We start from the raw sequence: 26,767 nt of genomic DNA, 5'->3' as shown, positions 1-26,767 counted from the left end.
TTTTATGGAAAGATTTCAGGTGATGCCGTCGCCTTGAACTCAAGCCTAACCTAGTCCTGACAGGCAGCGCAGAAGTAATCCTCCAATGATGGGATGGTTTTCATACAGGACTGGTGGAACCATCGTGGGCAGCGTGGTCACAACCACTCTGAAATGTATGCTGAAAAATGTTAAGATATTTTAAACATTTAAATACATTTTCTTGAATTACAATTATTTCATTATCAGACAAAGCAGATAATACTACCTCTATGAAATATTACTGCTTATACAAATTCGTACTTGTAAAAATGTGCCTTTAGAAGTGAACAAGCAATTACCCAGTTAGTCTTTTCCTCATTATTGTCCACATCACAATGTAGAAAGCTTGCTTGGTTGACTGGCTGTTAAAATTCCACACCAGATGGAACATGTAGGCAGTGATGGTCTGGCAGAAAAAAAGAAAGACAATGAAGGTAAATCAAGTTATTCTTACAATGTGGTTTTTTAATATAACATTGCGGTTGATGAACTCAAGTCTACAGATGTTGCTTATACCTCTGTATTGTCCTGTTCATCCTTTCTACCAATCCATTAATCTGGGGATGGTACGGTGAGCAGAGACTTCTTCGGATCGCCAGAGATCTTTTATTATGAAAGGGGAAAAATCTTTTAGAAAGCTGAAGACATTTAAATAAATATTAAAGTTGAGTAACACAGTTACTATTTACTTCATTGACAAACTCCTTCCCTTGGTCTGTGAGTATACGTTTGGGTGCCTCAAACTGACAGAAAAATGTGATTATGCAGTCTGTGACCTCCTTAGCAGACTTTGTGTGGGGGGGTTATGCCTGTGGCCATTTAGTGAGGTAGTCAATCATAACACAGATATACTGGTGTCCGCTGTCTGTTTATGTCAGTTTGCCGATTAAGGTCCATCCCAAGTAGTTCAAATGGCTGCGTGACCTTGAGGAAACATTGAACACACTTTACATTAAGTGTGTAGTAGCTATGCTGTAGGTATATATCAACACCTGTAGTAACAACATTGTAGATTGAATTGCTATGTAATTAACCTATCTGTTATGTTAGGGTCACCTACATCACACATGCTAAGACACACACAAACTTAAATGCACCATTTTATGTGAAAATTTGCTAGCAACAGCAAGCTAGCTAGCTCGATTGCCATAAATGTTTAATGCTTTTCAACCAGTCCACAAATTAATATAATTGGTTCAGAGTTTGTTTTTATATTTCAACCTGCGTGTCGTGATCACGTTTGGTGTGGGGGGACAAAATCAATTTGCGTAGCAAGAGATAGAAATCATCCTAATCCAGGCAACTGACTGTATGCAATATTCAATCAGTGAGCAGAACAGTTTACATGACTCTTCATAGCTTTCTGTTTGGAAATCAGACCCAGTTGTCATGTCAGCACAGCTGTAAGTACTGCTGCATACCACAACAAAAAAGACATGCCCGAGGGGCCAGGCTTCCAGTCTGGAAACACATTTTCTACGCTCTTTGGCTTAAAGATTTGAAGACAGAAATCTGTGGAAAGCTTGATATACTGCCATTAAATGTTCAATTTGATCAATGTTTTCCTGCATGTGTATGCCACATCTTCCATTATCCATTGGCCTTTTTAGAATATTGCATGGAATAGAAAAATAGCTTGTCAGATGTCTAAAATGTTGTGTCCTTTCGGGACTTTATCATTGAGACACTACCGCAGATTGTATATTTATGTACACAAATGCAATTTAATGTACATTTGCCTTTATTGTAACTTATGAACCAATGAGCTGAAGTTCTGAAATGCGTTAATATAAATGTATATCACTCAACATGTGGTGCAGTGATGTGTTCAATCGAGCAAGAATAAACTGCAAAACGTATACATACACATTAGGTAGTTTGTTAAAAAAACTTTATTGCCATTTCACTATCGATTGTACACTTAAAACCCATAAGAGCAACAATTTAAGACTACTTCCATTTGAATTAAATACAAAAACAATGCATCAGAATTATCGACATTCTGCTACAGTACGCAAGATGGGAGTATTATTAAACCAATGACTTAAACATATTTTAGTAATGCAAACTTTATTACAAAAACAATTACTTCATGCCATGCTCCTTGCTTTACTTCGAGAACAGAATCAACCTTCAAGTTTTACAAGTCTTAACTTCATAGATGGAAAAGCAAAATAGCAAGTTTGGCAAACAGTCGTATGTACTGACAGGGCCTGAAAACAGGGTCGGGGTCAATTCCAGAAGTAAACTGACATTCCAATTCCTACTCAGATTTTCCTAAATGCTTCTCTATGAGGAAACATTTTTTTTGTTTACTTCCAGAAATAACTGAATTCAAATGGAATTGACCCCAACCCTGCTTGGAGGCCCAGAGAAGAGACATGTCATGGTTTGACTATGAAATTCAAAACCTTACCAAAAAAAAAAAAAAAGCTAGATTAAGTAACACATTCTGAACATGGAAACTGTACACTGTAACCCTAACTTGACACTTAAAAGCATTGAGTGGTTAGCATCCATGAGTATATACACAATTGTGCTACGATACTCAACAAAAGAATTGTCCACTTACAGAATATTATACAATGAGACCGGTGCTTTTTCAATTTACACAGAAGAGGGGGTTACCCAGAAAAAGAAAGCCAGGATAAGAGCAGGGTTTTGGGGTGGGTAAAGCCAAGGCTGGGTGGGTATCGGGTCGAGGGTGGGGGCTGGCTAACACATTGGATAGACTGGGTATAGAGATGAGCTTGGGGGTCAGGGGTCGTTTATTGGCGGTTGCTCTTTATCCGTTCCAGCCTCTTCTTGAGGTCGTCGAGGTTGGCGGAGGGGGACGAGCATCGAGTGGGACTGTGGGAGTGGGACTGCTCCTGCTGGAAGTGGGACTCGCGGGACTCTTTGAGCTGAGACAGTTTGCTTTGGAGCATATCTGTGGAGGAGGCCACCGAGGGCTTGGACAGAAGGGACGTGATGGGACGCATCGGTCCACTGTCCCCCTCCTCCTGCTGCAACAGCTGAGCCTGCTATTAGGATGGAGATGAGAGAGGAGTGAGAGAGAGAAGAGAAAATGAGGGATGGGAAAGAGAAGGAGAGAAAGAGAACAGGTGATCAGCTTTCAAATTTAAAGTAAGCAAGCCAAGAAACGATGCTACATTACTGTGGGTATGACAAGCTATAATATAATGGGGACACTCATTAATACAGCAAGTATTCAATTTCTACATCATCATAATATGAATGTGAAATTGTAAGCCGAGTGGCACCAATGTGATCGACATTAAACTAACCCTGGAGTTGTTCTCCAGTCCTTGTCTCTGTCTCAGAATCTTCAGTCTCTCGTAGTACACTGCAGGTTTCATCTCCTCTCCGTTCAGAGGCACTGAGCCAGAGTCTAGGCCATGTTGGGGAATCACTGGAACAGAGAAACATTTAACTTCAACAGAACTCATCACAGCAACTGAAGCGCTTTTCAAGCAGTCCAGCACATGCATATACAGTAATATGCATTTGTCAAGTATTCAAACACCTTGACTTTTTCCACTTCAATCAAATAACATTTTATTGGTCACATACACATGGTTAGCAGATGTTAATGCGAGTGTAGCGAAATGCTTGTGCTTCTTTCGGTTACTAGCCTAACGCTTTAACCACTAGGTTTCCTGCCGCCTATATATTAAAGTGTCCAGTGATTGGGTCTCAATGTAGGTGGCAGCCTCTCTAAGTTAGTGATTGCCGTTTAGCAGTTTTATGGCCTTGAGGTTGAAAAACAGCTTCTATCTCTTGGTCCCAGCTTTGATGCACCTGTACGGACCTCGCCTTCTGGATGATAGCGGGGTAAACAGGCAGTTTGTTGTCCTTGATAATCTTTTTCTTCTTCCTTCCTGTGACATCAAGTGCTGTAGGTGTCATGGACGGCAGGTAGTGTGCCCCCGGTGATGCTCACCCTGCGGAGAGCCTTGCGGTTGAGGGCGGTGCAGTTGCCGTACCAGGCTATGATACAGCCCGACAGCATGCTCTCGATTGTGCATCTGTAAAAGTTTGTAAGGGTTTTGGGTGACAAGCCAAATTCCTTCAGCCTCCTGAGGTTGAAGAGGCGCTGTTGCGCCTTCTTCACCACACTGTTTGTGTGGATGGACCATTTCAGTTTGTCTGATGTGTACGCCCAGGAGCTTAAGACTTTCACCTTCTCCACTGCTGTTCCTTCGACGTGGATGGGTGCTCTCTCTGCTCTTTCCTGAAGTCCACGGTCATCTCCTTTGTTTTGTTGACGTTGAGTGAAAGTTTGTTTTCCTGACACCACACTCCGAGTGCTCACCTCCTCCCTGTAGGCTGTCTCGTCGTTGTTGGTTATCAAGCCAACTACTGTTGTGTCGTCTGCAAACCTGATGATTGAGTTGCATGATCACGCAGTTGTGGGTAAACAGGGAGTACAAGAGAGGGCTGAGCACACAGTCTTGTGGAGCCCCAGTGTTGAGGGTCAGCGAAGTAGAGAGGTTGTTTCCTACCTTCACCACCTGGGGGTGGCCCGTCAGAAAGTCCAGGACTCAGTTGCACAGGGTGGGGTTGGAGGGTACTATGGTGTTGAATGCTGAGCTGTAGTCGATGAACAACATTCTTATAGGTATTATTTTTGTCCAGATGGGATAGGGCAGTATGCAGTGTGATGGCGATTATGTCGTCTGTGGACCTGTTGGGGCGGTGGGAATAAATATATCTGAATGACAGTATGAGGACTGGTCTTAATAAATCAATCAGATTTTTCTGGTAATGTAAGGATTATTTTGCTCTTCACTCGCAGTCAGTAGCCTTGGCCTCCGCCTGACCGGTCAGGTTGTACAGCGCCATATTTTCCTAACAGAAACCCTTAATTACAATTGCTTTAACCGTGATTGAAAAATGTATCAATGCTCCCTTTGTCATTTAGTTTTACAACTAAAATGCTTGACTGCATTTAAAGACATGGATAACTTGTATGCTGTTTGATGACGTGCACAAATGAATTGATTGATGTACTGTATATTTAAGTCCTTTATGGCAATAAGTAAGTTACACTAAAACAGCTACAGTAACAAATGCACCTTTGCTTTCTTGGAATAGAAACACGTTGTATAGTGCCATATCTTCCTAACGGAAACCTTTAGGCCCACAGCATATCGGCTACAGTAAGAAATGCGTTTTTGTTTTTTTGGAAATAGAAAAACCACAATATTCATCAATTTAATTAAGCTACATTTTAAAATGGTATAAAAGCCCCTTACATATTATTTTGAATCCTCTGAATTGAATTAGAACTACAAGGACATTTTATTGATCTGCCAGTATTTTTCATTTGGAGATTCTGGTAAACTCTGATGTTTCCTTTTATGTGTCCTACCAACTATTATTGGATTATTCACCATGGCAACCAACAAAATGTATTTCTTAGTTTGGCTTTTGTGCAGATCAGACCGTTTTCATTTGCGCTTTTTTGACCAAATGTAAGTCAAAACAAATACTTATTTCACTTTCATAATATTCCTGATGCTATTGTTATATGTAAATACAATAAATGTGCATGTAGTGGGTTAACTTCACCAGTTCTCTTACCATTCTGTACAATTGCGTGATTAGCCTACCAGTTGGTCAAACTCTAATGTTAATTCTCTTGAGATGAATTATGGTGTGTTATTTCTCTTGTCAATTGTGTATAGAGATTGTTGACATTAGTGTTTAATGTAATATTGTTTATTTGATTTACATTTCTTTTATTCGGTTTCTCTCTGTACACAGACCACATGTATACTCTGCTTCATCATTAAACACCTAGACTGGGCTTCTGTGTCTGTCATCACTCTTTGACCAGAGTGCAGTCCGGTATCCGTTTACTCCCAGTGGCCTATCCACACATTAGAGAGCACCAGACTCCGTTTTAATAATATACAGTGGCAAGAAAAAGTATCTCAAATCAGGTTGAGGTCAGGACTCTGACTGGGCCCCTCCAGAAGGCGTATTTTCTTCTGTTGAACCATTCCATTGTTGATTTACTTCTGTATTTTGAGTCGTTGTCCTATTGCGTCACCAAACTTCTGTTGAGCTTCAATTGGTGGACAGATAGCTTAACATTCTTCTGCAAAATGTCTTGATAAACTCCGTAGATGATAGCAAGCTGTTCAGGCCCTGAGGCAGAAAAGCAGCCCCAAACCATGATGCTCCCTCCACTATACTTTACAGTTGGGATGAGGTTGATGTTGGTGTGCTGTGCCTTTTTTTCTCCACACATAGTGTTGTGTTCCTGTGCTGTGTTCCAATGGGTTTTTTTGGACAGCAGTGGCTTCTTCTGTGGTGTCCTCCCATGAACAACATTCTTGTTTAGTGTTTACGTGTCATAGACTTGTCAACAGAGATGTTAGCATATTCCAGAGATTTCTGTAAGGCTTTAGCTGACACTATGATTCTTCTTAACCTCATTGAGCATTCTGTACTCTTGCAGTCATCTTTGCAAGACGGCCATTCCTAGGGAGAGTAGCAACCGTGGTGAACTTTCTCCATTTATAGACAATTTGTCTTACTGTGGACTAATGAACATCATGGCTTTTAGAGATACTTTTGCAACCATTTCCAGCTTTATGGAAGTGAACAAATCTTAATCTTAGGTCTTCAGAGATCTCTTTTGTTTGAGGCATGGTTCACATCAGGCAGTGCTTCTTGTGAATTGCAAACTCAAATTTTGTCAGTTTTTTTATAGGGCATGGCAGCTCTAAACAACATATCCAATCTCATCTCATTGATTGGAGTCTAGGTTAGCTGACTCCAATTAGCTTTAGGAGAAGTCATTAGCCTCGGGGTTCACATACTTTCCCCCAACCTACACTGTGAATGTTTAAATTATGTATTCAATATATACAAGAAAAATACAAGAATGTGTGTGTTATTAGTTTAAGCACACTATGTTTGTCTATTGCTTGTGACTTCGATGAAGATCAGATCACATTTGATGACCAATTTATGCAGAACTCCAGGTAATTCCAAAGGGTTCACATACTTTTTCTTGCCACAAACTAATTTTGAACAAAAGCCAGGACAGAGAAAGTCACTCAGCCCTATTCTGTTCCTGCTTCTGTTGCCTATTCTCATTGTCCTGTTGGTTTTGTCAGACTAAACAGTAGCCTAATAAACATATACATTTTAAAACAAAAAAATAATAATACATCTAATTCATTACAGTTCCCGGTTTACAGTAGTGATGGACAGCAGGAGGCATTTTGAAAACATGTTGTTTTCAAACACGTGTTTTTCACACAAGTGTAGCAGGTTGTAGAATTCTGTAAACAACGTTTCCACTCCGAGAATGAGAATGGTAAATGACTGTAATTAATACATTCATTCAAGACTTTGGAATACGAAAGAAGCCATCTACCTATGATGGGCTATTAGCAGGACAATAGGAAAGGAGGGTAGGGGGAGCATTGTATTTAAAGACACAGCACAGCACATTAGCCTAATAAACCTGCTTTTTTAAAATAGTAAAACAATACAAATCAAATTCAATAACATATATTTCTACCACAGTAGATGCTGTGTTTCTGGTTGCTGGCCAATATTAAAAACAGTCAAATGCATTCGTGAATTCAATTGCTTTAGCTGACATGTTGCGGTTTATTAATAGTTTAATTACTTAAAGGCTCCTTTCTCTTCTCTGTGCTAGTTCGTTTAAGAATACAAAAGAAGCATCCCACCCTTGATGGACTATCAGCAGGACAATAGACTCTTGCCGAGTTTAGGGACTTTAAATGTATTCATGGGTGTTTGCGAGGCATGTCACTTCTCTCACACTTTTGCATAGCCCACCACATGCACTGTTTTCGAACCACATCTGGATGGATCCATAACGAATTACTATGGGAATAAACATCACTGAATAACATAAAATATTGGAATAAAGTAGGCTAACGATGGCAACAAATTGTTGCTTACTGAAACTCCCAAAGTCATCCAATTGTTATAGTGGGATTTGAAGCAATAGCCTACCCGCATGTGGTCAACTATTTCAGCACCGTTTTGTGCTGCTCTGAGACAAGCATGGTCTTGATAAATCAATGAGATTTTTTATTTTCACTGAATCTCAATTTGGGTATTGGTTAGCCTACAATTAGGGTGTGGAAAGTTAGGATTATTTTGATCTTCACTCGCAGTTACTTAGTAGCCTAGGCCTACTCCTGACTGGGCACGTTGTACAGCGGCATATTTTCCTCATATTAAAACAGTCAAATGCATTCCTGAAATCAATCGCTTTAGCCGACATTCATTTTTTAAATATTCAAGGCTCCCTTTGTTATTTCATTTTATAACTAAAATGCTTGAATACATTTAAAATACATTTAAAAGACATGCACAAATGACTGAATGATTGATATACTGTATATTGAAGTAGGCCTGTATTACAATAAGTTATGCAAAAACCGCTACAGTAAATAGGATTCTTAAGTCTACAGCTTAAGCTTCAATAACTTAACTTCTCAAATATGCTTCCTGGTGGTCAAACTAGCATTAATGGCAACAATGGCCAACACTTAAATAACGTGCCATAGAATTATGCGGCACCACGCAAGCTGCGCTGCAGTATGACGCAACTTTTAAGGGAAGAACCACTGTAGGTGTCCAAACTTTTGACTGGTACTGTAAGTATATTCAGACCATTTACTCAGTACTTTGTTGAAGCACCTTTGGCAGCGATCACAGTCTTGAGTCTTCTTGGGTATGACGCTACAAGCTTGGCACATCTGTATTTGGGGAGTTTCTCCCATTCTTCTCTGTAGATCCTCTCAAGCTCTCTCAGGTTGAATGTGGAGTGTCGCTGCACAGCCATTTCCATTTCCAGTTCAAGTCCGTGCTCTGGCTGGGCCAGAGCCCACTGCTGTGTGCTTAGGGTCGTTGTCCTGTTGGAAAGTAAACCTTCACCCCATTCTGAGGTCCTGAGCTCAGTCTCCCAGTCCCTGCCGCTGAAAAACATCCCCACAGCATGATGCTGCCTCCACCATCTTCACCGTAGTGATGGTGCCAGGTTTCCTCCAGATGTGACTCTTGGCATTCAGGCCAAAGAGTTCAATCTTGGTTTCATCAGACCAGAAAATCTTGTTTCTCATGATCCGAGAGTCCTTTTAGGTGCCTTTTGGCAAACTCCAAGCTGTCATGTGCTTTTTACTGAGGAGTGGCTTCAGTCTGGTCACTACCTGATTGGTGAAGTGCTGCAGAGATGGGAGAACCTGCCAGAAGGACAACCATCTCCACAGACGAACTCTGGATTTCTGTCAGAGTGACCATTGGGTTCTTGGTCACCTTCTTGACCAAGGCCCTTCTCCCCTTATTGCTCAGTTTGGCCGGGCAGCCAGCTCTAGGAAGAGTCTTGGTGGTTACACACTTCTTCCATTTAAGAATGATGGAGGCCACTGTATTCTTGGGGACCTTCAATGTTGCAGAAATATTTTTGTACCCTTTCCCAGATCTGTGCCTCAACACAATCCTGTCTTTGAGCACATGGCTTGGTTTTTGATTTGACATGCACTGTCAATTGGGGGACCTTATGTAGACAGGTGTGTGCCTTTCCAAATCATGTTCAATCAATTGAATTTACCACAGGTGGACTCTAATCAAGTTGTAGAAACATCAAGGATGATCAATGGAAACAGAATGCACCTGAGCTCAACTTGAGTCTCATCGTAAAGTGTCTGAATACTTACGTAAATAAGGTATTGCTGTATTTCTTTTTTATAAATGTGCATAAATGTCTAAAAACCTGTTTTGATTTGTCATTATGGCGTATTGTGTGTAGATTGATGAGGAACATTATTTAATCCATTTTAGAATAAGGCTGTAACGTAACAAAATGTGGAAAAGGGGAAGGGGTCTGAATACTTTCCGAATGCACTGTACATACAGTAGTTAGCTACTAGTAATCTTCAATAGTAATTCAAACAATACTAACACGGCTTATACCAAAGCACTAGAGCTGATGTCAGGATTGCATTTCCTATTACTCTGCTACAGATGTGTACAATCTCTGGGTTAGACACATGGTAGACAGTCATATCAGATGGCATAGAACAAAACTTGACATTTAAACTTTTGAGTGGAATTCCCCTTTAATCGTTCAGGGTTTAGTACCTGTGCTAGAAGGCTGGATCCTGCCTTTGCCCTCTCTCTCAGACTCGATCACACGGAGGCCTCTCTCCACGTAGCTCTGAAAGAACTGAGACGTGTTCCTCAGGAAGGGCTCCAGGTCAGCGTCGGAGTACTTCTGCTTATACTCATACAGCTCCGTCAGGCCCTGGGGGAAACAACAAATAGTTAACTCACTCACAATTCTGGATTGGTACTGTAAATTAGTTTAGCCAGTCACTGAGAACACCATCTTTTACAATTACGACCTTAACAAGAGGGTGCACACCGTCAAATTAAGGTATGACTACATGAACGACCAAGGAAATAAAGAAAAATAATCACCTCTTTTGTGTTTTCCTTGGAGCCAATCTTCTTGAATATCTCAGAGAGGATATCGCTCACGTTAGCTTTCGACATCCTGTCATCCTGGAAGCGTCAAGAACACATTAGGCTATTATGGAAGTGGACTCACGTTGCACTACAGACACAACTATTTTAAAAGCAGTGTATTCACTTGAATGACGTTAAATAAATCAAGTAATTAGAGGTTGGGTTAACAACGCACCTGGCCTTTCTCTGTGCCCCGGTCAGACTTCATGCCAGAGAAGTTTCCAGAGTGTTTGACCACTCGTCTCAGGTGGGCCTCCAGCTCAGAATCATTCTTGTTCTCTATCATGGACATGTGGTCCAGGATCTAGACACGGCAAAGCAACAGGGTCAAAACAACAAGCCTAGTAGCCTCACTATGGTCTACGTAAATCAAAACCAGACAACAATCACTCAACTATTGGATGTGAATGAGCTTAGGGTATGTATAGTACGTACCTTGTCTCCAGTGAGTTTACACAGTGTGTGCAGCAGTGTCTTGAGTGTCCTGTGGGGCACGTCAGACTTCAGCTGCTTCAGCTTCTCCTTGGGGAACACCTTCATAAAGTTGTGGACATCCAATAGGATGCGGTCCAGGTTGATGCTGTTGATGGTCTCCGGCAGGAACCGGATCATACGCCACAGGCACTAAAGAGACAGCGAGAACCAGAGGGTTAAATATATTACATTTCAAATTTGTTCATTGAGCCTCAAAATAATTATTCATAATGATTGGGATTGGAAATAGGTCATTTGTTTTAGGAGCTACATTTTTTGTTTTTAAAGAAGGTAAAATGTCCCAAAGAACAGGGAATACACATTTGACTAGCTCATGTGCAAACACCATACATATCATGCATAGACAAAAGTAAACACTCCCATAACAAATGAAACAGCAATACCTTCATGACCAGTTCAGAGAACATAGGAGACCCTGACGAGGTGGTAAGGCTGTCCTGTAGCAGTACTAGAAGAGCACTGGGGGAAGAGAAAAAGACAGGCAGAAAATACTAGATACACTATTCTGGAAATGCCTTTATCTGTATCACCCTTAACCAGGGTGCATTCTACTGCTCAGAGGTTCTCTGAAGTACACGAGCCATCATGGCTAACATTTCTCAGGACAAGCCATTTCGAGTAATGTTAGTTTAATGTGCACTGTCCCAGTAAAACTAAATGTAATAAAAAAAAAAAACATTCAAAAGTCAATGTTCTGAGTTCTGACCTGAGGATGTTGGTCTGGTCAGACTTCTCCAGTACTCTGACCACCAGCAGGTTGACGGAGCGAATGAGCTGCTGTCCGTCCTCGATGTCCTCCACCCGGGCATCCAGCATCAGGGTGATCAGACCGTGCATCAGGTCCTTTAGAACCCCCATAGATGCCTCTCGCGCCAGGCTCTCCATAGAGAACAGCTGCAGTACACGGGTGACACACAAACACAGCTGTGGCACAGATGTCCACACCAGTCCACTACGCCTACTCGGGTGTGGTTTTATATGTTAAAACAAAACCTCTTTAGAGAGACTGAGCCGACTCTGAAACAACAGACCAGTATCACCCCTTAGTGGTGTGAATGTGTAGTCGCTACTCACCGAGAGCATGTTGCCGATGATACAGCTGTAGAGCTTGAAGATGTCCTTCTTTTCGAGGCGGTCGTCGGCCATGTGTGTGTTGTAGATGAGGCGCAGCTGCATGAAGGTGGCGATGAGGAACTGGTCGATATGACCTGACATGGCCTCCGCCTTGTCCTCCTGCCTCAACACCTCATCAATCTTGGGGGAAGGGGAGAGACAGAGGTTAATACGCACAGAGTCACTGTCCACTGCTTGCGCTCTTCTCGTTTCTAACTAGAGCAGAGTACTGCAGGTAGATAGGCCGAAGTTCGATGTTCCCTAGTTTCCCATTTCCAGACTCCCAAGTACCCTTCACTCAACTATTGGAAGACAACAATCAAGGTTTGATGTTCCCTAACCTCTTTTTCAATAAAAGACTACGTACAGGAGAGCCTGCTATTGCACCATGGTGTACCTGACCCTACACTACAGTGATGTACCAACCTGTGCCAGCGCCTGGATACTGGTGTTGATGTCTCCACTGGCCACCTGGGAGATGACAAAGTTGATGGTGGAAGCGGTGCTGTTGTGAAGATCATCAAAGTGGGGCGAGACAGAACGGATCCTGGGGAAACACACACACAACTAATTACATAACGACTCACTGTCATTAGTCTTGGGATGCCACAAGTCTCTTGGATTTTAGAAATTATCAAAATAACTTCTACAGTAGATCAATGCACATCCCTCCCAGCCAGTTGGAATAATGCTCGGACAGTTTAACCATGTATCCATTCTTTAAAGATCATCCCTCTACTGTTCATCCCAACGTTATTTCAGAACTACTGTGAAAAAGGCTGAAATGGAAGTTCAGACCAGCCAGGCCAGCGTTGGTCTAAGACTTGGGACAGGTCGGTATGAAGTTTGGCTCCGTTCAAACAGACACTCACTTGGGCTCTGGCATCATGATGGGCTCCAGCAGTTCGTCCAGTTTGTGTTGGACCAGGTCGGGCAGCTCACTGACCCGTGTGTGGTCGTTCTCAATCATGTCCAGGTCCAGCTGAAACTCCTTGGGGATGGACGGGTGTGAGTGTTCCCGTACAGCGTTCTGAGCCCGCGCTTGGCTGGGGGAGAACAGAAGAGGATCATTCAGAACAAATGTCATCGAAACCAACACAGACAGACAGGTCGGGTAACACATCTCCGTTCCAATATACCCGCACCGGCATACTATTTGGAATGGCTGTGGAATACATTGCTACCACTAAGTGGTTTGCTAGTATGGAAGGTTGCCATTAACACAGGACGACAAGGAAGGGGACACACCAACTGAACTATTTAGTTTAGACTGGTGAGTGTTACGTATAGATTCATCTACATTACATCCCCATTCTGAGTGCTTCTGGAGGAGAGCAGAGTGCACACTGTGTCTGGGAGAGGCACGGCGGTACTCACATCCTATAAGTGCGATACATTATTCTGTCCATGGAGAGCAGAGCAGCGATAAGAGAAGAGCAATTATAAAGGAGAAGAGAGGCTCAGGATTAAGAGACCACACACACACACACACACACACACACACACACACCATGCAATGAAAGCAAACAGAATAGGAGAAGGAAAGAACATGCAAATACTCTTTTCACACCCTCGTGCCAACCCAAACCGTGCAAACCAATTTGCCGATTTTTTAAAATGATCATCTCACTGTGCCGGCTCAGATATTTTTTATTTCAAATTGTTGTTCAAGCACGTATAATGGATGCGAAACCTGGCCAGCGCAGTAGAGCTCGGCACAGTTTGACTCATCTCGTCAGTGTGAAAAGAGTAAAAGATGGACATTGAGGAGGAGCATAAAAGAGGCCTTATCCTTACGAGGGTTTTGTAGGTAAGGTCTTAAGACATGGACAGAATGTTTTTGCCACGAATGTGAGTAAAGTACAGCGGCACTCGATCACCAGACTAAAGTTAAAAACCCCATAGATCCGTTAGAATAGAGAGCCATGCTTTGGTAGGTAGGTAGTTGAGGAGGCACTAGGTCAGGGATTTTCACCCATCCCTTACTTGAGCTTGTTGGGCACATCCTCCTGAGGTTGCTGAGCAGGCTTCCTCATGAAGGTAGCGTTGGGGTTGGAGGGGTGCTCTCTCTGGGGCCTCTCCCTCTCTGCAGCCTGTCTGGCGGATGGTGGGGCTGCTGCAGGGGTCTTCTTAGCAGAGCGCTTGACCCTCTCCTCTAACATACTCATCTCCTTCTCGGACAGCTGCAGAAGAAAGACCGACAGGGTGTTTGAGATAAACACCGGAGATGACATCTCCAGAGGTGTATACTCCAAAGCAGGATACTAAGTTAGCCAACTTTAAGAAACATTCACATTTTCTGGTTCGTTAATAAAGTGAATGTTGACTACGGGTTGTTGGTTGAAACAGTCCATGGGCATTTCAAGCATATTTAAAAAAATATATATATTAATTTCTGAACATTTAAGCAAGTTTGCTTGCTAACTCATTGATCCTGCTTTGTGACATAACCTCTATTGCAGTATATTTTAGTATCTTACATTGCCAATGAGTTTGTAGACTTGGTCCCCACAGACATTGTACACAGCCAACACTGTGTTGAGGGCAGCGTTGCGTACTGAATTGTCCCTGTCTCCGATGTGAACAGCGATCTCTTTCATGGATTTGGCCGGTGTTGGCTGACAGACGTTCATGCCATAGTTCTCTATCAGACAGCCCAGCTCCTCAAGACATTCTAGGGGAATACAGGGAGAGAATGGTTAGTTTGTGACACAACGAGGAGATACAAATAAGGATATTGATGCACAGGATGTTTACACTCAAGAGAAGGTTCTTACTCTCCCCCTGCTTACTGTTGCTTGGCGATATTAATATTCACGTGGACTCACACTAAAAACTTGTCTCAGATTTCATTGGTGTTCCATGTCAATATTACCCAACATGTACATTTTCCCACTCTCATCAAGGGACACCTCGTCTGCTCTTTTGGCCTCAACCCAACTCATATTTCCCCCTCCCCGTTCTCACTCTGACAACAAGATCCTTAATTTCTCTCTTCCCGCATACTCACCCCACAACACTGACAAGCGCCTCATCAACTTCCGCAACATCAAAGCTGTCAATCCCCTCCAAACGCTCTGATGCCATTTGCTCTGCCCCTTGACCATGCCCACCAATTCACCTGATGAACAAGCTGCCCAATTCAACACTGTTCGGTTTCCCTCAACTCTCTGGCCTGTCTCCAAACTAAACTCTGCAATTCATTCCTTCAGTTTCTCAAGGACAGGTTCACCAAAATAAAATAATCTCCCTCAGCTGCCCCTCCCAGTCAACCACCACCCCTGAAACCCGGCTCTATGAATTCGGCCCCCCATTGACCATCCCTTTATCTGTCATCCAAGACTACAACTTGCACACTGGATCCTCTCCCCATTGTTCTCATCAAAGCCTGCATGCTCTCTGTCCATACATCACACACGACGTCAACAGGAACTGTCCCCTCCAGCTACAAAACAGCTGCAGTCACCCCCCATAACTTCCACCCCATTTCCAACCTCTCCTTCCTTGCCAAGGAATGGACTCCCAATTACAAACCCTCCTGCTATAACAACAACATATTCGAGCCCCTCCAGTCTGGTTTCCTCCCCTCCACAGTAATGAAACTGCGCTCAAAGTTGTCAAGGACCTCCTCACCTATGCTGATTCCCTCTACATCCTTATTCTCCTTGACCGGAGGGCCACTTTTGACACAGCGAACCATCAGATCCTCCTCACCAGGCATGAGGGTCTGGGTGTTGAGGTCTCTGCACTCTCCTGGCTACACTCATACCCCACAAATTGGACCCCCTACATCTGCCTCAATGGCCACACCTCAGACTAAGCTGCAGTTACACAGGCTGTCCCCCAATGCTCTGTACTGGGTCCCTTACTCATAATCTACATCCTCCCCCTTTTGCGTCAGATCCTCAGGTCACTTCAACCGAGACTCACACTGCTATGCCGATGACACCCAGATCTACCGCAGTGCTAAAACGCTACTCCTCATTAGGTACCAAATCCACCCTACCAAAGCTCGCAACTTTACCGTTCACTATTGACGACACAACTGTCTCTTCCTTGGCATCATCCTGGATTCCACTCTCTCCTTTTACCACCACTAGAGACAAGACGGTCAAATCCTCTTCCCCACCTCGCAACATCAGGTCCTCGCGCCCTGCCACTGAAACCCTCATACATGCATTCATCTCCTCCAGTCTTGACGACTGCAACTCACTACTCAAGCTCCAAATGGTTCAAAACTCTGCAACCCGACTCCTCACCCGCACTAAGTCCTGGCAGCACACCCCTCGTGTCCTCCGTGAACTCCACTGGTTTCCTGTCTCCCAGCGCCTTGACTACAAGATCCTGCTTCTGACCTACAAAGCCCTTCACCACCTGGACCCCCCCTTACCTCTCAGACCTTCTCCCCTACCAACCCACATGCTCACTCCATTCTACCGCAGCAGGCCACCATGTCATCCCCATGTCGAAGCTCCAGAGCTTCGGTGACAGGGCCTTCGAGGGTTGCTCCTAGAATGACTCTGGAACACCCTCCCTCCAGCTACCCGAGTGATTCACCCTCTTTCAGTCCCTCCTAAAGCCCCACCTCTTTGACAAGGCCTACCCTTAAAGGAGAATTTTACCCCAAATCCAGAAACTCCCAAGTGATTCCATACACTGAAACTAGTTCAGTGGAGTTGGCCCTCTCCCCCTCCTTGGATTTCAGAACTGAGATAGCTGCAAAAATGGGTCATGTGACGTTGCTGGATGCAGGCCTCACTCTGCATGATTCACAAATTGTGTGTTACTAAAAAGAGTAGGGACGAATTAGCTAACTTTGAGTCAGGAAATGTGCCACAGCAGCAGAGACGGGTAACAACTGAGCATGTGCACCCTCGTGGAGGAAACCCTGCTCATGATATGCCCTTATATGGAGGTTGATGTCAACGCATACGAGCGAGATATGCAATCTGAAATTACAGGGGCAGAAAATGAAGGGATAATAAAAGATACAACTGTTGCTACTGTAATTCCATGGACTGGATCTGGCGCAGTGCGTTTGAAAAGAGAAAGCGACAAAGAAAGCATGCGGCGGTATCGTTTGTGGCCTAAGCTGATCCTTGAAGTGCAGTGTGTTCTTATTACCATATCATGCAGACGTCGGCCTAGGTGCTCGACAGGTTAGCATACAGTATACTCGGGGAAAGTATTCAGACCCCTTGAATTCTTCCACGTTTTGTTACGTTACAGGCTTATTCTGAAATTGATTAAATAAAACATTTCCTTATCAATCTACACACAAAGCGAAAACGTACGTATAATGACAAAGTGAAAACAGATTTTCCACCTGTGATACATTCAATTGATTAGACGTGACAGGTGTGTGTGCCTCACCAAGTTTAGAACAGGGCTCCGGGCAGCCGAGCGGAAATGGAGGAAAACTCGCCTCCCTGCGGACCTGGCATCCTTTCACTCCCTCCTCTCTACATTTTCCTCCTCTGTCTCTGCTGCTAAAGCCACTTTCTACCACTCTAAATTCCAAGCATCTGTCTCTAACCCTAGGAAGCTCTTTGCCACCTTCTCCTCCCTCCTGAATCCTCCTCCCTCCTGAATCCTCCTCCCTCCTGAATCCTCCTCCCTCCTGAATCCTCCTCCCTCCTGAATCCTCCTCCCTCCTGAATCCTCCTCCCTCCTGAATCCCCCTCCCCCCCCTCCTCCCTCTCTGCAGATGACTTCGTCAACCATTTTGAAAAGGAGGTCGACGACATCCGATCCTCGTTTGCTAAGTCAAACGACACCGCTGGTTCTGCTCACACTGCCCTACCCTGTGCTCTGACCTCTTTCTCCCCCCTCTCTCCAGATGAAATCTTGCGTCTTGTGACGGCCGGCCGCCCAACAACCTGCCCGCTTGACCCTATCCCCTCCTCTCTTCTCCAGACCATTTCCGGAGACCTTCTCCCTTACCTCACCCCGCTCATCAACTCATCCCTGACCGCTGGCTACGTCCCTTCCGTCTTCAAGAGAGCGAGAGTTGCACCCCTTCTGAAAAAACCTACACTCGATCCCTCCGATGTCAACAACTACAGACCAGTATCCCTTCTTTCTTTTCTCTCCAAAACTCTTGAACGTGCCGTCCTTGGCCAGCTCTCCCGCTATCTCTCTCAGAATGACCTTCTTGATCCAAATCAGTCAGGTTTCAAGACTAGTCATTCAACTGAGACTGCTCTTCTCTGTATCACGGAGGCGCTCCGCACTGCTAAAGCTAACTCTCTCTCCTCTGCTCTCATCCTTCTAGACCCATCGGCTGCCTTCGATACTGTGAACCATCAGATCCTCCTCTCTACCCTCTCCGAGTTGGGCACGGCACGGCCCACGCTTGATTGCGTCCTACCTGACAGGTCGCTCCTACCAGGTGGCGTGGCGAGAATCTGTCTCCTCACCACGCGCTCTCACCACTGGTGTCCCCCAGGGCTCTGTTCTAGGCCCTCTCCTATTCTCGCTATACACCAAGTCACTTGGCTCTGTCATAACCTCACATGGTCTCTCCTATCATTGCTATGCAGACGACACACAATTAATCTTCTCCTTTCCCCTTCTGATGACCAGGTGGCGAATCGCATCTCTGCATGTCTGGCAGACATATCAGTGTGGATGACGGATCACCACCTCAAGCTGAACCTCGGCAAGACGGAGCTGCTCTTCCTCCCGGGGAAGGACTGCCCGTTCCATGATCTCGCCATCACGGTTGACAACTCCATTGTGTCCTCCTCCCAGAGCGCTAAGAACCTTGGCGTGATCCTGGACAACACCCTGTCGTTCTCAACTAACATCAAGGCGGTGGCCTGTTCCTGTAGGTTCATGCTCTATACGACCCTGCACTTGTCATCTCCCGTCTGGATTACTGCAACTCGCTGTTGGCTGGGCTCCCTGCCTGTGCCATTAAACCCCTACAACTCATCCAGAACGCCGCAGCCCGTCTGGTGTTCAACCTTCCCAAGTTCTCTCACGTCACCCCGCTCCTCCGCTCTCTCCACTGGCTTCCAGTTGAAGCTCGCATCCGCTACAAGACCATGGTGCTTGCCTACGGAGCTGTGAGGGGAACGGCACCTCAGTACCTCCAGGCTCTGATCAGGCCCTACACCCAAACAAGGGCACTGCGTTCATCCACCTCTGGCCTGCTCGCCTCCCTACCACTGAGGAAGTACAGTTCCCGCTCAGCCCAGTCAAAACTGTTCGCTGCTCTGGCCCCCAATGGTGGAACAAACTCCCTCACGACGCCAGGACAGCGGAGTCAATCACCACCTTCCGGAGACACCTGAAACCCCACCTCTTTAAGGAATACCTAGGATAGGATAAAGTAATCCTTCTCACCCCCCTCCCCCCCCCTTAAAAGATTTAGATGCACTATTGTAAAGTGGCTGTTCCACTGGATGTCGTAAGGTGAATGCACCAATTTGTAAGTCGCTCTGGATAAGAGCGGTCCCACAATTGACAGTGTATGTCAGAGCAAAAACCAAGCCAGGAGGTTGAAGGAATTGTCCGTGGAGCTCCAAGACAAGATTGTGTCTGGACACAGATCTGGGGAAGGGTACCAAAAAATGTCTGCAGCATTTAAGGTCCCCAAGAACAGTGGCCTCCATCATTCTTAAATGGAAGAAGTTTGGAACCACCAAGACTCTTCCTAGCGCTGGCCGCCTGACCAAACAGAGCAATCGGGGGAGAAGGGCCTTGGTCAGGGAGGTGAACAAGAACCCAATGGTCACGCTGACAGAGCTCCTGAGTTCTATTACAATGAACATAAGATTTGACAATGCAATAAATGATATCGTCTCGTTCTTTATTCTTGCCTCGGTCCACTTGGTCTTACCAGCTCTTTGTTTGGAGTTCTTGGACTTGGTCCCGTCCATGAGGAAAGGGAAGACTTTGCTTGCAGGGTAGACCTTACACAGCATGGTGAGGATGGCACGCACGTCTTTACGCACCACATCCTTTGACTCCCCAACCTGTCAGGTGAAAAGAGGATGTTAAAACAATGGTTAGTCACACAAACAATAGCTTCTATAAAACAAAGACCACACCACATGGAGAAAGTGTGTGGTGGTCCCAGACCTAGGTTCAAATAGTATTTGAAATACTTAAGTCTACCCTGAGTGCCAGATAGGTGGTACTCAAAATGTGGGACTTTCCTACTTCGCCAAGGGAGCTCAATCAAGCAGAGTTTAAGTATTTGAAATACTTCAGACATAATTTTAACACTGCTAGGGGTGGTGGAAGAGGTGACTTATGTTGAGGTAGGGGATGAAGGATGAGAGGAAATGAGAAGGAGGTAGGGGATGAAGGATAAAGTGACTTAGTTTGAGGATGAGGTAGGAGATGGAGGTGACTTAGTATTAGTATTTAGTCAGCCACCAATTGTGCAAGTTCTCCCACTTAAAAAGATGAGGCCTGTAATTTATCATAGGTACACTTCAACGATGAAAAAAATATTCCTGAAATTCACATTGTAGGATTTCTAATGAATTTATTTGCAAATTATGGTGGAAAATAAGTATTTGGTCAATAACAAAAATGTATCTCAATACTTTGTTATATACCCTTTGTTGGCAATGACAGAGGTCAAACGTTTTCTGTAAGTCTTCACAAGGTTTTCACACACTGTTGCTGGTATTTTGGCCCATTCCTCCATGCAGATCTCCTCTAGAGCAGTGATGTTTTGGGGCTGTTGCTGGGCAACACGGACTTTCAACTCCCTCTAAAGATTTTCTATGGGGTTGAGATCTGGAGACTGGCTAGGCCACTCCAGGACCTTGAAATGCTTCTTACGAAGCCACTCCTTCGTTGCCCGGGCGGTGTGTTTGGGATCATTGTCATGCTGAAAGACCCAGCCACGTTTCATCTTCAATGCCCTTGCTGATGGAAGGAGGTTTTCACTCAAAATCTCACGATACATGGCCCCATTCATTCTTTCCTTTACACGGATCAGTCGTCCTGGTCCCTTTGCAGAAAAACAGACCCAAAGCATGATGTTTCCACCCCCATGCTTCACAGTAGGTATGGTGTTCTTTGCATGCAACTCAGCATTCTTTGTCCTCCTAACACAACGAGTTGAGTTTACCAAAAAGTTATATTTTGGTTTCATCTGACCATATGACAAACTTCAGACGGGCCTGGACATGTACTGGCTTAAGCAGGGGGACACGTCTGGCACTGCAGGATATGAGTCCCTGGCGGTATAGTGTGTTACTGATGGTATGCTTTGTTACTTTGGTCCCAGCTCTCTGCAGGCCATTCACTATGTCCCCCCGTGTGGTTCTGGGATTTTTTGACCCCACGGGGTGAGATCTTGCGTGGAGCCCCAGATCGAGGGAGAATACCAGTGGTCTTGTATGTCTTCCATTTCCTAATAATTGCTCCCACAGTTGATTTCTTCAAACCAGGCTACTTACCTATTGCAGATTCAGTCTTCCCAGCCTGGTAGAGGTCTTCAATTTTGTTTCTGGTGTCCTTTGACAGCTCTTTGGTCTTGGCCATAGTGGAGTTTGGAGTGTGACTGTTTGAGGTTGTGGACAGGTGTCTTTTATACTGATAACAAGTTCAAACAGGTGCCATTAATACAGGTAACGAGTGGAGGACAGAGGAGCCTCTTAAAGAAGAAGTTACAGGTCTGTGAGAGCCAGAAATCTTGCTTGTTTGTAGGTGACCAAATACTTATTTTCCTAATTTTGTCTGTCATAGTTGAAGTGTACCTATGATGAAAATTACAGGCCTCTCATCTTTTTTTCTGGGAGAACTTGCACAATTGGTGGCTGACTAAATACTTTTTTGCCCCACTGTGTATATATAGTGTATGTGGACACCACTTCAAATTTGTGGTTCCGGCTATTTCAGGCACACCTGTTGCTGACATGCATATAAAATCGAGCACACATCCATGCGGTCTCCATAGACACACTTTGGCAGTAGAATGTCCTTACTGAAGAGTTCAGTGACTTTCAATGTGGCTCTGTCATAGGATGCCACCTTTCCAACAAGTTGGCTTCCACTGGATGTCATAAGGTGAATGCACCAATTTGTAAGCCGCTCTGGATAAGAGCGTCTGCTAAATGACTTAAATGTAAAATGTAAATGTAAGTTAGTTCATCATATTTCTGCCTTGGTCAACTCTAAGTGCTCTTATTGTGAAGTGTAAACGTCTAGGAGCAACAACAGCTCAACCGCGAAGCGGTCTAGGCCATTATTTTGGAATGGCATGTTCGATGAGCAGGTGTCCACATACTTTTGGTAATGTAGTGTACTTTGAGGACGAGGTAGTAAGGTGACTTACTTTGAGGATGAGGTAGGGGATGAAGGAGGAAGCCTCGTATTCGTTGAGGTGGTAGTTCTCTCTGCTCAGCGTGGGGAAGAGCAGCTTGAGGTACTCCAGAACCTTCATCAACACAGTGCTGTTGGTCTCAAAGAAACGCAGTGTGAACCACTTCAGGATCAGGTCCAAGCAGCTGACTGTGCCCTCAAGCTCATCCTCCATTCGCTAATGAGTGGAAACATAACATCGTAGTCAGTCAAGTAAACAAACGCCCTTACGTTTCAAAGAAACACGAAATGGTTTTAGTCTAAAATAAACATGTATATAATAGGTGGAATCTACCACACGGCCTTGGCTGATTTGTGAAGGTGCTGGAGGCAAAGGCAATACTGGAGAAACAGGAGACTTTTTCCTGTTACTCCAGTCTAAAATAAACTAAAAATAAGATTATATATTTGAATCCTTTTCACTCTTCAGAGTATAGTTCTCTATTGCAAAAAAATATATATAATCTCAATAACACAAGCCTGTATGAATAAGAAAGAGCCCTTGTTGAGTCTATCATAAATGTGTTTTGCTGTCTCCTGCGGGGGTTCTTACCTCTCCCATGACCCCAATAGCCTTGACCTGGCGTTGGAAGTCAGAAGCGTGGAAGAGTTCGTCCTGGAGCCATCTGGCGAAGCAGGTGGACATCTGAGTCTTCAACTGGTCCACATACTCATCTCGCGGGGTGTTGAAATTCCATTTCAACACCTGCATCACAAGTGAGATGATTATTCAAGCACTATATCAGCGTTATTTGCTCACATTACCGGGGGGGGGGGTGCGGGATATGTTTTAAGATGGTCATACCAAGGATCATTTAGATATGACATTTTTTACTTTTAGAACCACTTTAGGTATCCCAAAAATAATAATCGTTGATGAAACAAAGGAGTTTTTAAAAAATGTATCATGCCAATTCGAGTTTCCGCAAATTTACTCGGTTTAACTGACTCGCCAGGTTAAACAAAGGATAAAATAAAACAATATTTCTTCCTAAGCAAACAGTCTCATCTTGGACATCCAAAATGACACACAAAAAAATGAAAAAACTTTCAGGGAGCAGATGAAACACATGACATGACTCATTTTGATACTGTCCTTTTGATCAACCTAGAGTTTCCTTCAACACTGCACAACCTCCCCTGACAACAAAGAGACACCTCAGCCACTCCTTTTATCAAAGTGAAAAGCTACAAGGTGACAAACTGAATAGCTAAAAAGGTGAAGTGACTTCTCTGTAGCTCAGTTGGTAGAGCACGGAGCTTGCCACGCCAAGATATTGGTTTGATTGCCGGGACCACCCATAAATGAAATGCATGCATGATTAAGTCGCTTATATTATTATATTCTATATTTACTTGCCTTCAGCCCTTTTTCCTCCTTTATCCTCTGTTCCTTGCCGTTGGGTATCAGAATAAAGATAACACCAGACCTGTCCTCCTCATCCTTGGCAGTGGCCTTAGTGACCGGGGCCTTCTTCCCAAGCACACCCTGACGATGGGACAGAGGAGAGAAATGGGGAGGTTTACAAGACAGCACAGAGACATTATCAGTACAAGATACAAAGCTACAGGTAACTGCCAAAATAAAGGAAACACCAACATAAAGCGTCTTAATAGGGCGTTGGGCACCACGAGTCAGAACAGCTTCAATGCACATTGGTACAGACTCTACAAGTGTCTGGAACTCTATGGGAGGGATGCAACTACATTTTTCCACAATCAATTCCATCATTCTGTGTTTTGTTGATGGTGGTTTCAGGCGCCGCTCCAGAATCTCTCATTAGTGTTCATTTGGGTTGATATCTGGTGACTGAGACGGCCATGGCATATGGTTTACATCGTTTTCATGCTCATCAAATGATTCAGTGACAACTTGTGCCCCTGTGGATGGCGGCATTGTCATCCTATGGGGGCATAGCCACGGTAACCAAAATAATGGCCTGCCCAGCATTTTTGTACATGACCTTAAGCATAATGGGATGTTAATGGCTTAAGGAACCACACCTGTGTGGAAGCACTTGCTTTCATTTACTCAAGTGTTTCCATCATTTTGGCAATTTTCTGTATATAAAATGCTAGAGATCTAGATTGTGCTCAGAATATGTGGTAGAGAAACGGGGAGGTTTAAAAAGACAGTTCGGAAACACAAGACATAAAACTCATTTATAGCATGGTCAGACAAAGAGAAAGGTTTAAAAGACTACATTATAAACCTGTGTTTATAATGTAAAAGTACTCGGATTTCAGCCTGTAAATGAGAATAAGTCAAGGGGTATGAGAAGCTAGACAAAATATTACTGCAAGATAATACAAAATAGAAAAGCAAAAACATACATCAGTTCGATAGCGTGTTCAGCCTCACACAGTGTGTGTGGGGGTGTGCGTTAATACTCACAAAACATGCTTTAAAAAAACAATTTAAAAAACATTGTTTTAGACACGTGCAGTGTCTCAACAACAGCCGGTGCAAGGCTCAGTCCACCCAGTTAGTAATTCCCATGTCACATATTAGCAACACAGTGGTGGTCGACTCCAACCATGTACCTGCTGGCTGCTAGGCTTCCCCTTTGTAAGTCTTTTAGGACTACTGACACTATCTTTATCCGAGCTCGCAACAGATTCCTGGGGGGGTGTTCTATTAAATGCAGAATGAAATATCCAGTTCACAGAGAGAAAAGCTGGCACATAGTAGTAGCTTGGTGTGCCAAGTGCCAAATGAAATTGTCATGAAAAATCTAATTCGGTACAGTGGCAGGTAGGATTCCCAGGGACTGGAGCTGAGCATTATCGGTCTAGCCACAGAGCCTTCAAAAAGCATTTACACCCCTTTACTTTTTCCACATTTTGTTGTGTTACAGCTTGAATTTAAAAATTGAGATTGTGTGTAGGCCAGTGACAAACAATACACCATAACGTCAAAGGGGAATTATGTTTTTAGAAAATTTTACAAATGAACTTAAAAAAAAAAAGCTGAAATGTCTTGAGTAAATAAGTATTCAACCCCTTTGTTATGGCAAACCTAATTAAGTTCAGGAGTAAACATGTGCTTAACAAGTCACATAAGTTGCATGGACTCACTGTGTGCAATAATAGTGTTTTTGAATGACTGCCTCATCTCTGTACCCCACTCACAATTATATGAAAGGTCCCTCAGTCGCACAGTGAATTTCAAACACAGATTCAACCAGAAAGACCTGCGAGGTTTTCCAATGCCTAGCAAATAATGGCATTGTTAGATGGGTAAAAATAAAAGCATGGTGAAGCATGGTGAAGTTGTTAATTACACTTTGGATGGTGTATCAATATGCCCAGTCACTACAAAGATACAGGCGTCCTTCCTAACTCAGTTGCCGGAGAGGAAGGAAACTGCTCAGGGATTTCACCATGAGGCCAATGGTGACATTGAAACAGTTACAGATATTTGTAATGGCTGTGATAGGAGAAAACTGAGGATGGATCAACAGCATTATAGTTACTCCACAATACCAAGTGCAAAGCAATTCACTTTTTGTCATGTTTGGGGCAAATCCAATACTCTCCATATTTTCAAGCAGAGTGGTGGTTGCATCATGTTATGGATATGCTTGTAATCCTTAAGGACTGGGGAGATTTTCAGGATCAAAAATAAAAACGGAATGGAGCTAAGCACAGGAAGAATCCTAGAGGAAAACTTGATTCATTCTGCTTTCCACTAGACACTGGGAGATGAACTCACCATTCATCAGGACAATAACCTAAAACACAACGCCAAATCTACACTGGAGTTGCTTACCAAGATGCCAGTGAATGTTCCCGAGTGGCTGAGTTACTGTTTGACTTAAATCTACAGCAAGACCTGAAAATGGTTGTCTAGCAATGATCAAAAACCAATTTGACAGAGCTTGAAGAATTTAAAAATATATATATTTTTTTTAAATGGGCAAATGTTGTACAATCCAAGCGTGGAAAGTCCTTAAACTTAACCAGAAAGACTCTCAGCTGTCATTGCTGCCAAAGGTGCTTCTACAAAGTATTGACTCAGGCATGTGAATACTTACGTAAATTAGATATCTTTATTTCACTTTCAATACATTTGCTAACATTTCTAAAAACATGTTTTCACTTTGTCATTATGGGGCATTGCATGTAGATGAGTGAAAAAAGAGTATATTTTGAATTCAGGCTGTAACAACAAAATGTGGAATAAGTCAAGGGGTATGAATACTTTCTGAAGGCACTGTATATCTGGAACAATGCATCAAATGTATGTTTTAATTGTACACGGTGCCAGACAAATAAATAC

At 43.8% G+C, this 26,767-nt stretch overlaps 1 protein-coding gene across 3 annotated transcripts in view; it reads right to left on the bottom strand.

The window, feature by feature from the left end:
- Window positions 1-1,895: 1,895 nt before the first annotated feature.
- ckap5 (cytoskeleton associated protein 5) overlaps window positions 1,896-26,767 on the bottom strand; it is a 40,792-nt gene continuing 15,920 nt past the window's right edge. For all 3 annotated transcript variants that reach the window (XM_035798000.2, XM_035798002.2, XM_035798001.2), the window contains 17 exons: window positions 23,846-23,974; window positions 23,039-23,191; window positions 22,460-22,663; window positions 20,003-20,138; window positions 14,637-14,830; window positions 14,143-14,339; window positions 13,029-13,202; window positions 12,583-12,703; window positions 12,118-12,297; window positions 11,750-11,937; window positions 11,427-11,502; window positions 10,984-11,172; window positions 10,724-10,852; window positions 10,501-10,584; window positions 10,162-10,324; window positions 3,309-3,433; window positions 1,896-3,044 (listed from right to left, as the gene is read on the bottom strand). In XM_035798000.2, the coding sequence (XP_035653893.1) occupies window positions 2,790-3,044; window positions 3,309-3,433; window positions 10,162-10,324; window positions 10,501-10,584; window positions 10,724-10,852; window positions 10,984-11,172; window positions 11,427-11,502; window positions 11,750-11,937; window positions 12,118-12,297; window positions 12,583-12,703; window positions 13,029-13,202; window positions 14,143-14,339; window positions 14,637-14,830; window positions 20,003-20,138; window positions 22,460-22,663; window positions 23,039-23,191; window positions 23,846-23,974 (2,697 nt within the window). In that variant the 3' untranslated portion in view covers window positions 1,896-2,789. The remainder of the gene's footprint in view (window positions 3,045-3,308; window positions 3,434-10,161; window positions 10,325-10,500; window positions 10,585-10,723; window positions 10,853-10,983; window positions 11,173-11,426; window positions 11,503-11,749; window positions 11,938-12,117; window positions 12,298-12,582; window positions 12,704-13,028; window positions 13,203-14,142; window positions 14,340-14,636; window positions 14,831-20,002; window positions 20,139-22,459; window positions 22,664-23,038; window positions 23,192-23,845; window positions 23,975-26,767) is intronic.

This window comes from Oncorhynchus keta, chromosome 22 (genome assembly GCF_023373465.1).
Source record: "Oncorhynchus keta strain PuntledgeMale-10-30-2019 chromosome 22, Oket_V2, whole genome shotgun sequence".
NCBI classification, from domain to species: Eukaryota; Metazoa; Chordata; class Actinopteri; order Salmoniformes; family Salmonidae; genus Oncorhynchus; species Oncorhynchus keta.
Note: the sequence above shows the minus strand (reverse complement) of the source record. Positions and strands in the feature narration are given on the sequence as shown.